Source organism: Mauremys reevesii, linkage group 8 (assembly GCF_016161935.1).
Source record: "Mauremys reevesii isolate NIE-2019 linkage group 8, ASM1616193v1, whole genome shotgun sequence".
Classification (NCBI taxonomy): domain Eukaryota; kingdom Metazoa; phylum Chordata; order Testudines; family Geoemydidae; genus Mauremys; species Mauremys reevesii.
In genome coordinates this window covers 57,328,993-57,343,895 of record NC_052630.1, presented here as the reverse complement: position 1 = coordinate 57,343,895, position 14,903 = coordinate 57,328,993, and the positions used below count along the sequence as shown (strand labels likewise).

Below are 14,903 nucleotides of genomic sequence, written 5' to 3'. Positions count from 1 at the left end.
CTTTGAAAGCTCCATTTCTGACATCTGGCTGCTTATCTGCTCCGAGACAAATCAACCATTATTGTGGAATGCTGTGTGTGAGAGAAAGGGGGTCTGCTGCTGTCTGAACTTACAAGACAGCATGCTGACAGGTTCTCAGCCCCCCAAAAACCCACTCTCTCGCCCCCCCCCCCACATACACACACCACACTGTCTGTCACACTCCACCCCACCCCCCATTTGAAAAGAACGTTGCAGTCACTTGTATGCTGGGATAGCTGCCCATAATGCACCACTCCCAATGCCACTGCAAGTGCCTCAAATGTGGCCAAGCCAGTGCACTTGAAGCTGTCAGTGTGGACAGAGTACAGCGTTTTTCCTACTATGCTCTCCGAAGGCTGGTTTAACTCAAAGTGCTCTACATCTGCAAGTGTAGCCATGCCCTTTGAGTGTGAAGTGTCTTTCTTATGGTGGAAAGGCATTTTTCAGTGTGTCTTCCTACACAGATTGTCAAATTCTGCCATTTAATTTTATGCAGAATACAGAGACTTTACTCAGATTTGCATGTGTGTATAACAATACCATGCTACAGACAGTTTTAAACTAGACATAAAGTTTATATTTTGTGATGGGGCAAAGCCAGATGGATATAGGAAAGTAGTAAGGAACAGGTGTGTTAACCCCAGACTAAACAAATCCTTGTTACCATGGTAACCAAATGGCAGTTGCTCCAGGTTAATCAAGACATCTGGGGCTCATTAAGATCCTTCTAGAAAGCAGTGGAGATAGCTAGGTTGATTGGGACACCTGAAGCCAATCAAGGGCTGGCTGGAACTAGTTAAAAGCCCCCCAGTTGGTCAGTTAGGTGTGCATGCCAGGAGCTGTAGGAGGAAGCCGTGCTGCTGGAGACACTAGGCAGTATGAACCCTATCAGGCACAAGGAAGGAGGCCCTGAGGTAAGGGTGAATTGTCTTTTGAGGAAGTGGGGGCTGCTGTGAGGAAGTTGCTCAGGGAATTGCACTCGTCCAGTTTCAAAAAGTCAGCTACCAAAAGCTGCTACTACTAGTGTCCGTGGGCTGGAGCCTGTAGTAGATGATGGGCCTGGGCTCCCCCCTCTCCTTGATTAATCACAGAGACTGTGAGACAACACAGAATGTGTGAGGAGGGTTGCTACTTCCCACCTCCCTTCCTGGCTTATGATGAAAATGGCCCAATAGGCTGTGACCCTTGCCTGCAGAGAGAGAAGGGCTACGTGGAGGGCCACAGTGAGCCTTTGAGACTAGCGTAATCTGCCTGGAAGCGCAGCACCCACTGAGACAAGGTCATAGCTTTGCCACAATTTCTAGTAGTCTAGAGAATGTATATTACAGTAAATCTTTACCATGGCCACTATATATTTTGCTAACTAATATGCAACTTACCATTATGATGTAGTATCACTGACTCTGTTGTGCTAATTTTCAGGGCCTTATATATCATATGACTCAGGAACCAGCTAAAATCTTTAATTAGTTTAAGTAATCACACTGAATTCTTGTTTATAACATATCTTGGTAGGTCTGCTACAGGAAAAGGATACTTATATAATCTTGGAAATAAGTTGCTGATGCATTATACTGGAAATCGACTCAGACCATATTGCTCTAGGTGCCAGCTCATAAAATATTATGCTTTTTAATGACTATATAAAACCATGATGGAAGAAAAGAGTGAGAAACACCTCAAAATCAAAGATGATTTACAAGTTATGTTTTAGGAACTGTCTGAATTCTTACCATAGCAGGAAATCTTAGTCAGACCATACAATAGTGAAAAGTGAGTAATTCAGACATACCACATTAAGAAATGACTGAGACTACACTGAATTAAATAGCTTGCTACCTACCCAATTTCTTCCTGACATTATAATACATACAAACATAGAACAGAAAGATGTGTTATTGCTTTGAGGAAGGCAGTTTGGATAAGCCATTTGCCATTACAGTTAGTTATTTTAATAGTCTATCTTTTTGTATCTTATTGAGCAAATTCCATATTCAGCACATTCATGTAACCACAGTGAAGTTTGTGAGTCTGTTAGCAGAATTTGACCCATGCTGTCTAAGAGGATTCTGTCTATTATGTCACTATTACCAAATAGACTAGCTCCAGTCTCCTGTTTCCCCCATTCCCAGTTTCTCGCTCAGCTGGTTTTTAAAGACTGCAGTAGCTATCGTAGACCTTATGCAGAGAATCAGGCCCATGGCTCCTGTTCACCTTCTAAAGCCTATAGCAGGTTGTGAGAATCTTAGATGAGCCACAAACAAGGAAAGCTAATAAAGAGAGCCAAATCAAAGTATGGAGTCAGGTAAGTAGTGGGGACTGACAGAGGCTAGAGACTATGCAGAGCCCCTGAACTCTGCCAGGATCCCTTGTGACAGATTCTCCTGAAAAAAGCACTGCTCTATCACTTCCCAATTCCCAGTGCCTTAAAATGTGTAGCTCTGCATGATATCCTGTTCCCTGCTTCCAATGCATCTTAAATTTTTTAAAATTGAGATGGAGGTGGGAGGAACCAAAGGAGATTCAAAACAAAAACCTTGTTAAGATGGAGTTAAAGAATGAGTCAGTAATTTATGGGATAAATACAAAACAAAACAAATGAGGTTAAACTTAAAAGAAACCAAATACCGGTATGTGAAATGCACATTGAAGGCATTCAAAGAATCTTAACTCTGCCCTTGTTGTGACACTAGCTTCCCATCTTTCTTTCTATGCTCCTTCAGCAGCTACTTGGTAAGATGTATGATATTATAGATTCTCCTTTCTGCTGTGGTAGCCTTGGCCTTTGTACACATACAGGGGTAGCTCTAGGCATTTTGCCGCCCCAAGCACGGCAGGCAGGCTGCCTTCAGCGGCTTGCCTGTGGAGGGTCCGCTGGTCCCGCGGCTTCGGCAGACCTCCCACAGACGTGCCTGTGGGAGGTCCGCCAAAGCCGCGGGACCAGCGGACCCTCCACAGGCACGCCTGCGGGAGGTCTGCTGAAGCCACAGGACCAGCGGACCCTCCGCAGGCATGCTGCGGAAGGCAGTCTGCCTGCCGCCCTCGCAGCGACCGGCAGAGCGCCCCCAGTGGCTTGCCATCCCAAGCACGCGCTTGGCATGCTGATGCCTGGAGCCGCCCCTGTACACATAATGCAAGAGTAAAATGAGAATATGTATCCTAACTCCTATATTATTTGAATTATCCAGAAACATGAGCCAATATGGACATTCTGCACATTATAAAAACAACGTGTAGGATAACTGCTTGGAGACACGTGAAATTCTTCCCCGGCAGATAACTGTCATAATCTACCTTGCAAAGGTGGAAAATGTGGATAGTTTCATCACCACCAATGAGGTGGTCTCTCACTGTATTCCCAGTTATAGTGATAGTTTGAACTAAAATGATAGTGTTACTCCCATACAAGGGGTGAAACTGATTGTCAAGCTTGATGTCATGGGATAGGTCACATTGGCAAGGATGTTTTGGGGTTCTTTATTATTATTTACTTCCTCTTTACAACAAGAGGGTTGAGGAGGGATCATGAAGTAGCATCAGGTGGGTTTCAGAGTGGTAGCCATGTTAGTCTGTATCATCAAAAACAACGAGTAGTCCTTGTGGCACCTTAGAGACTAACAAATGTATTTGGGCATAAGCTTTCGTGGGCTAAAACCCACTTCATCAGATGCATGGAGTGGAAAATACAATAGGTAGGTATGAATATATAGCATATGAAAAGATGGGAGTTGCCCTACCAAGTGGTGGCTCAGTGCTAACGAGCCAATTCAATTAAGGTGGAAGTAAGCTATTTTCAACAGTTGACAAGAAGGAGTGAATATCAAGGGAGAAAAAAAATCACTTTTGTAGTGCTAATTAGGGCAATGTAATCAAGGTGGCCCATTTCAAATAGTTGACAAGAAGGTCAGATTATCAGCAGGGGGAAATTAGTTTTTGTAGTGACCCAACCATTCCCAGTCTTTATTCAGGCCTAATTTGATGGTGTCCAGTTTGCAAATTAATTCCAGTTTCTCACTGGAGTCTGTTTTTGAAGTTTTTTGTTGAAGAATTGCCACGTTTAAGTCTGTTATTGAGTGTCCAGGGAGATTGATATGTTCTCCTATTGGTTTTTGAATGTTATAATTCTTGATGTCTGATTTGTGTCCATTTATTCTTTTGCACAGCGACTGTCCGGTTTGGCCAATGTACATGGCAGAGGGGCATTGCTGGCACATGATGGCATATATCACATTGGTAGCGTGGGTGTATCACAGTCAATTTCCAGTAATTGCAGGAGAGGGAAGCACTGGTGGACCTAACTTCTGCTTTTTTTCTTCTTTGCCGTTTCTACAAATACTTTCCTGTGAAGAAAAATGACTCATTCCATTCTTTGTGCTGATATCTAGCTGGTGACTAGAACAGGGGACTAGGAGTTAAAACTTTGAGTTCTATTCTCAGATTTCCTACTTCCACGTTGTGTGTCCCAGGCAAATCACTTAGGGTACCTCTTTGCTACACATATAACTAAGGTGATGAGCACCCAGGTGTGAGCAGCTGGACTAGCCTAGGCCAGGTGTGAGCAGCCACAATACAAAGCCACACATGAGTTACTGTGTTCTCTTACTGATGCTGCCCTCACTCATGTGTGTTGCTAAGACTTCAGGGGGCAGAGACTCTGGTTTCAGAGCACATGGGGACAAACTGTAGGAAGACATTGAAGACTATCAGCACTTGATTGGTTGAGCCCAATGGCTCTCAACCTTTCCAGATTACTGAATCCCTTTCAAGAGTCTGATCTGACTTTCATCTCACTTAAAAACTACTTGCTTACAAAATCAGACTAAAAATACAAAAGAGAGTCGTAGCACACTATTATTGAAAATTGTTTACTTTCACATTTTTACCATATAATTATAAAATAAATTAATGGGAATAAAAATATTGCACTTACATTTCAGCATGTAGTATATAGAGCAATATAAACTAGTCCTTGTCTGTATGAAATTATAGTTTATACTGACTTTGCTTGTGCTTTTTAGTATAGCCTTTTGTAAAACTAGGCATATATCTAGATGAGTTGATGTAAACCCTGGGAGGCCTCTGAGTACCCACAGGGGTATGTGTACCCCAGGTTGAGAACCACTGGTTTAGCCTGTGTCCTCTCTGCAAAGTGGACAGGTTACCAAACAAGAGCCAGAGTAAACTCTGCAATGAAAATATACCCGTAAACTCTTGACACACTAAAATAGACTAACACAATATTATAACACTGTGTGTACAAAAGGCTTAATTAATTAGGGATTGATGGTGATTTGGACTAGATGCCTGTACAAAGGAGTGACAGCTCCCTTATGCTCCTTAGGAGTGGTTACTCAGACCTTGTCTACACTACGGGGCTAAGTCAACCTAAGTTAAGCTACTCCAGCTATGTAAATAATGTAGCTGGAGTCGACGTAGCGTAGGTCAACTTACTGTGGTGTCTATACCATGCTGTGTCGAAGGAAGACGTTCTCCCATTGGCGTACCTTAGTCTTCTTGTTCCGATGGAGTACCAAAGTGGACCTGAGAGTGCTCTGCAGTCAATTTAGCAGGTCTTCTCTAGACCCGCCAAATCGACCCCCGCTGCATTAATCGCAGCAGCATCAATCCACGGTAAGTGCAGACATGGCCTCAGATCTTGGGTCCAGGCATACAGAAGTAAGTGGAGCTAATCTCCCATTTACTCCCACCTCTAGTTGGCAGAGAGGAGAGGGGAATAGGCAGATACTTGGTTCCACTCCCACCAACTTGCTGGCCAAAGTAGCTGAGCCAATGAAGGGAGAAAATACTTGCTGCTACTGTAGAGAACAGTAAATTACTAATCTCAGTAGCAAACAGGTAAGAAATTGTGACTCAGAAGTGTATCAGTGTCACAATGCCACCCCAGGCTGCTCCTGGGATGGTGCAACTTATGTACCAACCCCTTGCTCAGGGCTGTGTATAAAAGGCAAAACCTTAATGTTTAGAAAACGTTGACATGCTCAGATAACAGACGTTGTGTAAGTGCAAAGTGTTGCTGTTTTAACCCTCCTGACACTGCTCAACTTCCATTTCTAGCTGTACCTCAGTAAATGATTTACCTCCAGAACATTCTCCTGGTTCGGATCCAAAATAAAATCAAAGGTCTCATTCCACACAGGGTTCACATTATTGTTGAAGTGTTTTGTTCTCTTTCTGCAGTCAGGGGCTGAGGGGATGAACAGCTCCACGTATGGATCTGGAGTGTCAACTGTAGAGTACCAAACAGAAGGTAACATTAGTTAGAACTTGTGTTTGGATGGGATTAACCAAAACAAATTTAGGAAAGGACAAGTGCATTGTAAGTCCTCTCATTATACACAGTAGTAAATGAAAGGTACATGGCTTGATCTTGCTCCCCTAAAGATCAAAGTAGTGATGCCAATGATGTTAATGGGAGTAGGCCGTGACTGAGAGAATGATACTGTGAGTAAAGATACATATTTATTGAAAAAAATGCTCCAATGTTGTTGTAGTTATTTAAAGAAGCATCCCCGATCACACATACCCACACAATAGCAATAGTGCTTGGTATCACAGTAGCAGCAAGGATAGCTACCCAATGAAATGGTCTTCAATTACAAATTAAAGAAAGATATTTTGGATTCAGGAGAGTCTACCAAAAGTTTTGCAGAACTAAGGAATACTGTAATGAGCCATTTATGTACTTCCCGATCCTGTAATGATATCCACATGGGCACATCCCTGGGTGGAGCCAATGAAAGCACTGGGGCTCTGTCCTGGCACACCCTTATGAATATCACTGTAGGACAGGGGTTCTCAGACTTTTGTACTGGTGACTCCCTTCACACAGCAAGCCTCTGAGTGCGACCCCCCCTTATACATTAAAACACTTTTTTATATATTTAACACCATTATAAATGCTGGAGGCAAAGCGGGGTTTGGGGTGGAGGTGACAGCTTGCGACTCCCCATGTAATAACCTCGCGACCCCCTGAGGGGTCCTGACCCCCAATTTGAGAACCCCTGCTGTACGACTTGGGCCTTATTTACATATTCCATTTAAATCGTGGATGTGTAGAGGAATAGCTGAAATTCTAACTATTCCATTTGTACCCAGCGCAGAGTATGAGTGATGGGGAAAATGTGGCCTGAAGAGTCTTAATTAAGTTGCTTTAACTATTACCATTTTATTACTAAAATCAAATGCTATGCTGTAAGCAGCCTTGCTAAATCCCACTTACCCATCCTTTGAAGACAAATAGTGGGTTTTTTGTTTGTTTGTTTTTGACAGGAGAAGTAAATAACTAGTTTTTAACCATCATCATCATCATCTGCTCGGATGCATAGATAGGTAAATTTTGTAACTGGGATAAAATTGCCATGACATTGCATTTTTAAAAGATAAAATAGCATTTTGATGATAGATATTTTCTTATATCAGCTTTAAAGGAGAGGATGTCAGATATACAAGATAAGTGAAGACAGCAGATCTGATGCATAGTAGGTAATGGACTACAGTAAGTATACATATTATTGGTAGAAAAGTTGTACCAGTGGTTGATCAGTTTTTTTATTTAGTTCAACCTATTCAGTCCATTTTTCTTCAAATAGTTATCTAATACAGTCAGTAATTTGTTCCATTTATCTTAACTTTATTCTTAACAACCACATTTTTACCAGATATATTTGGTTTTGCAGCAATAGTTCTGTAATCCTGAAAAGGGATCTACTAGCGCAGACCTTTATGTTCACCAATCCCTTTGATTTCAGTGGGAGTCTTCATGGGAATTTGGATCTGTGCGGGGACATACCACTGCAGGATCAGGGTAATACTGCTGAAATACATGTGTATGCTGGTACAAGGAATTCTCTCCATATCTTCTTGGCTTATCAGAAGTTAAGAGTCATTTGGTCTGATGTCAGAAAACTGATGCACATCTTCAGAGGATCATGTCTTCAGAGGTTGTTTTCTGCTTTTGCCCAACAGCCTATTTTATGGAGTTAAAAATGTGCACCCATCACAAACAATGACCATTTTCTTAAGGATCTCTCTTGGTCAAAACAATTACACTGCATTTTAGCTACATGTGTTTTCATGAGAATACACTGTTTCATCAAAGCCAAAACATGTCAGGTAGACATGTTGATTTCAACAATGCTTTTGCCAGGAATGTTTCTGAGGTCCAGGCATCTCTGGTCACTTCTGACCAGAAAAAAAGAGACCTGAATTGAAAACTTGATCTTTCAAACAGAAAATGGACATTTCAACACAATTCTGTTCTACAAAAACATTTGAACAGTTTTGATTTTGTTCCAATGTGGAACAAAAACAAATTTCAAAACCACACAAGTTGTCATGGAATGGAATTTTTGTCCTCGAGCCACCTCTGATGCAGACCCAAGCCAAACTTCAACTCAGCCTCTCAGTATACTATTCAAAGACAAATAATTGGGGAGTGACAGAATAGCTATAGATTCTGAAATATTGTCAAAAATATCCTTTGCCCATTGGAGATGTGAAATAATATGCATGTACAATAAGATAAGTTAAATATTAATAATGTTTTTTTTCTGATTGGTGGGACTTGAGGGACTGTACCAGAAATCCAATTCCTTCTATGCATTTTTTTTATTAATTGCAAAATTCACATAGAAAAAGCACTTTTAGCTTCCTGTTTATTTTATGGTGAACAGATCTTACTTACTGTGTCAGATTTTTCATGGCAAACTATGATAAACCAGAAGAACTTTTTACTGCTTGGAAAATAAGAGGAGGGTTTTGCAATAGAGAGAGAGAGAGAGAGAGAGAGAGAGAGAAAATGAACAAATTTGTAGGATTTGGCAGCCTACATTCCACTCCACACAATATTTATAGAACTACTTAAAGACCAAGGAAAGCCTGGGCATTCCTTTAAGGTATGTCTATACTGCAATGTATGTCCAGGATTAGCAGAACTCAATTTAGCAGACCCTGCGTTTGATAACCTAGAGCTTGAGTGCCTACCCTCATTAGTAACCCCAGGCCATGAATTGTTGAAGCCTGGGTCCCAGCCTGGGTCTCCAGCATCTATACTGCATTATGTGGGCCCAAATCTAACCCTCATATCCCAGACTTCCTAATGGCCTCCCACAACGTGGTTCATGGTGCAGTGTGGGAAAACTTGACTGTCCAGAGTACAAAAAGTCAGTGTGTGGGATTACTTTTGGCAGACTCAAGGAGCATGAGTTCAGTGGGGATGCATCCACACTGCAAAGCAATACCCTCAGTTTGAACTCAGACTCCAGCCTACCCGCCCCCTTTTGTCTACAAGCAAATCATGCTCACCTCTGGCTTGGATCCAGAATCCTAGGCCCCTCGGTGGAGGAGGATCCAAGCCTGAGCCAAGACAGTCAAATTCCTATCTACTCCAACTTTAAAAAAAAAAAAAGATTAACATGACTACTGGCCAACTTTGACTGTGTATTTTAGCTCCTTGGATAAAAAGTAAATCTGCTTTAATGCTATGCAGACCTCCTTCCCGACCTCTGGAAATTGAAATGCTGGATTCTGAATATCCTGACAACACGGTCACTAACTACTGCAGACCTCCTGGTGCCAAAGGACTGAACTTCTACACATCAGCTTGGTTTTGAACCAAGCTACTTTTGCCACACCAAGTCAGTCTGCTGAAGCAGAAACTAATGCATTTTGCAGCTAAACTTAAAAGCAGTTACTGTATGAATGACTGAGAGGAAAAATATTTAACTAGCTCAAAATCTCAACAACAAACAAAACTTTCTTCCCACTGTGTAACAAAAATACCTCAGGCCAAGAGTTTCTGAACTGCCCTTTCATGTTTGAAAGTTTACTTTGCAGTCTTTTCAACTGAGAAAATGAAAATCTATTCCTTTAAGAATTTCCTCTGCAGATGGAAAGCAAAAATACAGGGAGCTTTTATGTGTTGATTAAGAGGAAGTTACTCACACTGTGCAGTAACAATGGTTCTTCGAGATGAGTGTCCCAATGGGTGCTCCACTGTAGATGCATGTGCATTCCTCTACTTCTGATCAGAGATCTTTGGTAGCAGTGTCTGTTCAGCCTGCACATTCACTCTCCCTTTCTCGTGCTCTGCCTTGAGGCTAATTAGTGCTGCGCAAGCGAACCACCTTCAGATCCTTCTCTACCACAGAGTCCCTATCAATAACTTTGAAACAGAAGGGAGGGTGGGTTATGGAGCACCCATACGGATACTATCTCAAGGAACCATCATTACTACACGAGGTGAGTAACTTCCTCTTCTTCTTTGAGCAGTATTCCCATGGGTGCTCCACTATAGGTGACTCCCGAGCAGTATCCCTAATGGGAGGTTGGGGCTTTGGAGTCAAGTCTATTATGGATGATGATACCGCAGAGTTGAAACTAGCATTGGAAGCAGAGTCTCCAGTGATGGCATAGGGTTCTGTGAGAGTATGTACAATTGCCCAAGATGGCTGCTCTGCAGATTTCCAAGACAGAGACATTCCTGAGGAAGGTGACAAAGGAAGAAACTGACCTTGTGGAGTGTGCAAATTCCAGGTAAAGGTACTATATAGCGAACATGAAAACAGTGCTTAATACAGTTCAAGACCTATTTGGAGAGTCTCTGGGCTGATATTGCTGTGTCTTTAGACCTTTCGGCAATGAAAAGGAAGAGCTTAGGAGATTTCCTAGAAGTCTTTGTCCTGTCCAAGTAGAAGGCCAGGGCTCTCCTAACATCTAGCATGTGCAGTATGGCCTCTTTGTTACCATGGTGAGGCTTAGTTGGGAGGGGATTTGGTTGGTTCATGTGAAAAGATGAGGCCACTTTAGGAAAAAACTTTGGGTGTAGCCAGATAGTAACCTTGTTGTGAAAGAATACTATAAAGCAGAGTGTGCCATAAGTGCTGCTATTTCCCCTATTCTCCTCACCGAGATGATGGCCACCAGAAATGTTACCTTCATTGACAGCTGCGTAAGCAAACAAGTAGCCATTGGTTCAAAGGGTGATCTAGTCTGGCTCTTTAAAACTAGTTTTAGGTCCCATGTTGAAGTAGGGATCTGGGTGGGGAACGAGGTTTGTTATTCCCTTAAGGAATCTCTTTGTAGTTGAATGTGAGAAAACTGAGTAACCCTCTACCTGTTGATGGTACCACTACCACTATGGCCACCAGGTGTAGCTTGAGCGAACTGAGGGATAGCCCTGTCTTCTTGAGAGCCAATATGTAATCTAACACCACTAGGAGAATAGCAGATGTAGGGATAATGTGCCTGGAATTGCACCAAACCTTAAACCTCATCCACTTTTGTAGTTAAGTATGACGGGTAACCAATTTCCTACTGTGTAGTAACACTTCCTGTACCTCCTGGGAGGAGGAGTACTCTGTGCGTTGGAACTACAAAGCAGCCAAGCCTTGAGCTGGAGTATCTGCAGGTTGAGATGGAGAGAGTGTTCTTTCTGCAAGAGGAGGTAAGGAGTGGGTTGAAGAGGGATTGGTGGACACATCGTCATCTGTCTCACTCAGGTGGAAGCAATCAGTATGACATATGCTTTTTCTCTTTATTTTCAATAGGACCTTCAACAAGAGAGGGAATGGGGAATGGCATAAAGAAGGCCCTTGTCCCATGGAAGAAGGAGACCGTCCCCTAATGAGTGCTGTCCGACGCCAGCCCTGGATCAATAATGTGGGCATTTCCTCTTCAAATAAGTAGCAAACAAGTTTATTGTTGGTGTCCTCCACTGACAAAATATGCTGCAAAGTACTGTGGGGTTCACTTCCCACTCATGGTCATGTGAAAACTGCCTGTTGTTGTGTTCGGTACTGATATTAGAACATTGTGGCAAATGCTTCAGTTCCAGAGCCTCCCTTTTGATTTATGTAGCACACAATCTTCTCTGTCCACCCTGAGTTCAACAACGTTGATGTGGAGAGTCACTATTTTCCCTGATTCATGAGGTTGTTGAGGTGTGCAGCACAACCCATGAGGGATGTGTCTGTAGTGAGCAGAAATGTCAAAGGAGGGCTGAGCGAACTGGACCCCTGTGCAAACATTTACCGGGTCTTTGACCCTGGAAGGCATCAAGAGAGGGTTGTCTAACCTGTCTCTTTTTGGCCTATAAACCGAGCTGAACCATGTCTGCAGACACCTCATCTCTAGTTTGGCATGAAATATTACAAACATACCAGCCACCATGTGCTGCAGAAGCTGGAGGAACATCTGGCCAATGTTTGAGGGCTAGCTTGAACTGTCTAAGTGTGGACAGGCTGTGAAATCTGTGTTGTGGAAGGAGCGTCCTCACTTGCAATGAGTCGAGGTCGACCCCTATGAACTCCAAACATTGCACTGGAGCTAAGGTCGACTTTTGGACATTAATTTGCAGGTCCAGGTTTGTGAATAACCACTTCCTCTAGTCCAATCTCCTACTCCTCCAGGATCTCCTCAGGAGGTTCTGAGGCTCCACAGTATATAATGCTGCCCACGTATCCCATAGGGGCAGTGAAAAAGGCATGGCTGGCTGACCCCATGGTTAGTCATACCACAGGGGTTGAGCTCGAGACTCAGGGTATGACTGGGAAGGCCCAGGTTGGTAGTTGGAGGAAGCATAGTGAGAGTGATGGCCATTATCCAACTCTCCACTAGAAAGTGGTGGAGCCGATACAGAGGTGCATGGATCAGTGCTGGTGGTCATTATGGAGTTCAAGATGTGCCCAGTACTGAGGCCCTGGTACAAATTAGATGAGACTGATACCTTAGATACTCTGAGGTCCTTAGAGAACCTAAATTCCTATTGTGCCACAGTATTTGGTACCCTTAGCGGTTGCTGTTATTGAGTTGGTGGTACTGAGGGAGCTCGCAACCTTGGCTGCATCGAGCACTCTAATGATGGTTGCCTCGCAGTCATCGGTTCCAATGGCATCTGTACCGATGCAGTCTTCCCAGAGGTGGCACAATCTCCACACTTGTCCGTGACCGGTGGTACCATTGATTTGGTGCCTGTGCCCAGGGGGTCCTTAGGCATACCAGGGGTACCTGTCACACTGGACCCACACAACCTGTGGGTATCATGTTTAGATGTCTTCAGTGCTGTCAGTACCAAAGAGATCGAATGTGCCAGGGACCTCCTCTCACTGGTTCAGGGCTCACTACAAAGGCTTGAGGATCTCTTTTTGGAGGTCTTGCATGGGGCATCTGAGGATTTCTTCCTTGGCTCACTGGAAGGCTATGGAGAAGATTTGTGTTACCTGTAAGACTCTGGGCACGGGTCAGATACAGGCTGGAGAGCACCCTCCATAAGGAGCAGCTTTAGCTTCAGTTCCTGTTTTTGGGGGGATCTGGTAACAGACACAGCAGGAATGCCCATCCGTTACCAGAATGGATTCCTTGCAGGAGAGACACCTCTTAAACCCAGGTGACCTGGAAATTCCCCTTACTGGGGATATTTCCCAGTAGGGGGGAGGGTAAAACAAAAAAATGTATGTTTGTTTTTAACAGGGAAGAAAAAAAACTAAAGGAAACTCTGAGAACTAAGAAGAAAACACTAAGGGTATGGCTACACTTGAGAGTTGCAGCGCTGGTGGAGGCTTTCCAGCGCTGCAATTAGTAACTGTCCACACCTGCAGGGCACATCCAGCGCTGCAACTCCCTGGCTGCAGCACTGGCTGTACACCTGGGTCTGCTTGGGGTATAACGATTGCAGCGCTGGTGCTGCAGCGCTGCTCGTAAAGTGTGGCCACACACCAGTGCTGTTATTGACCTCCAGGGTATTAGGAGATATCCCAGAATGCTTTTAACTAAATTACTCTCTTTGTTTTGTTGTGATGCCTCTCTTTGTTTTGTTGTGAACTCGGGGCTCCGGGAGCTGCTTATCTAAAAAACAAACACAGCTCCTGTTTGCTGTGATCAATCTGTAACTGACTGTGAACAATCAATTGAGATAACCCACTACCTTGCTGTGAATGAGGCAGGCAGGGGATGAGTGTTTGCTTGAGGAGAGAAACAGCGGAGGTGAGGGGGGAGAAAGGGAGTCCATTGGAGCAGCTGCTTATCTGGTCTGCAGGCTGTTTGCAGTTAAGAGTGAATGAGGGGTCGGGGAAATTTTCAGATTTTGCAAGGCAGGGAGCTGATACAGTGTCGGCTCCAAAAATCCACTCTCTCTCTCTCTCCCCCGCTCCCTGTCACACTCCACCCCACCCCCCTCTTTTGAAAAGCATGTTGCTGCCACTTGAACGCTGGGATAGCTGTCCATAATACACCACTCCCAACAGCGCTGTAAATGCTGCAAATGTGGCCACACTGCAGCGCTGGTAGCTGTGAGTGTGGCCACACACCAGTGCTTTCCCTACACAGCTGTACGAAGACAGCTGTAACTCCCAGCGCTGCACACCTGCAAGTGTAGCCATACCCTAAAACTAGCTAAGAATGACTGTCTAGAGAGTAAAGTATCCGTGAATGGACTGCTAATGGCTCCATCTCTAGCCTGGGGCAATTGAGAAGGGGTAGTCTGCCCCGCAGTGCTGAGCACAAGGAGGGGAGAGCGCATGTGCAGGATGAACAGATACTGCTACCAAAGATCTCCAATCAGAAGCACAGGGACACAAATATACCTACAGTGGAGCACCCATAGGGACACTACTGGAAGAAGAAAATACTGATGTAAATTATGCAATAGCAATCAAAAGCCTAGATCTGTTATTTCTTGGGGAAACAGAGACCAAAGACTTATTACAAGCTATTTCACATATATCACAGTAATATTTGATTTTGTTTGTATTTCAAAATGTTAAAGTTGCCAGTTTCATAGACAATAAAAAAAACTTTAATCCAGTGGAAAAGTAATAATGATCTGAAGATTTCAATTTGAAAGTACAGTTTAAAAGAGAAACATT

The 14,903-nt window shown here is 43.5% G+C and overlaps 1 protein-coding gene and 1 long non-coding RNA gene across 6 annotated transcripts in view; one reads left to right on the top strand and one right to left on the bottom strand.

Moving 5' to 3' along the window:
* The window catches only part of PLA2G4A (phospholipase A2 group IVA), a 368,660-nt gene that overhangs the window by 68,765 nt on the left and 284,992 nt on the right, over positions 1-14,903 (bottom strand). For all 3 annotated transcript variants that reach the window (XM_039484615.1, XM_039484613.1, XM_039484614.1), the window contains exon 4: positions 6,120-6,268. In XM_039484615.1, the coding sequence (XP_039340549.1) occupies positions 6,120-6,268 (149 nt within the window). The remainder of the gene's footprint in view (positions 1-6,119; positions 6,269-14,903) is intronic.
* Positions 729-13,229, top strand: LOC120370234. 3 transcript variants are annotated; one of them, XR_005583664.1, is made up of 6 exons: positions 729-935; positions 6,220-6,289; positions 7,312-7,371; positions 7,462-7,537; positions 11,364-11,485; positions 11,589-13,229. It is a non-coding gene; the product is annotated as an uncharacterized LOC120370234 (long non-coding RNA). The 3 variants fall into 3 exon arrangements; XR_005583665.1 differs by lacking the exon at positions 729-935 and adding an exon at positions 1,466-2,326; XR_005583666.1 differs by lacking the exon at positions 7,312-7,371.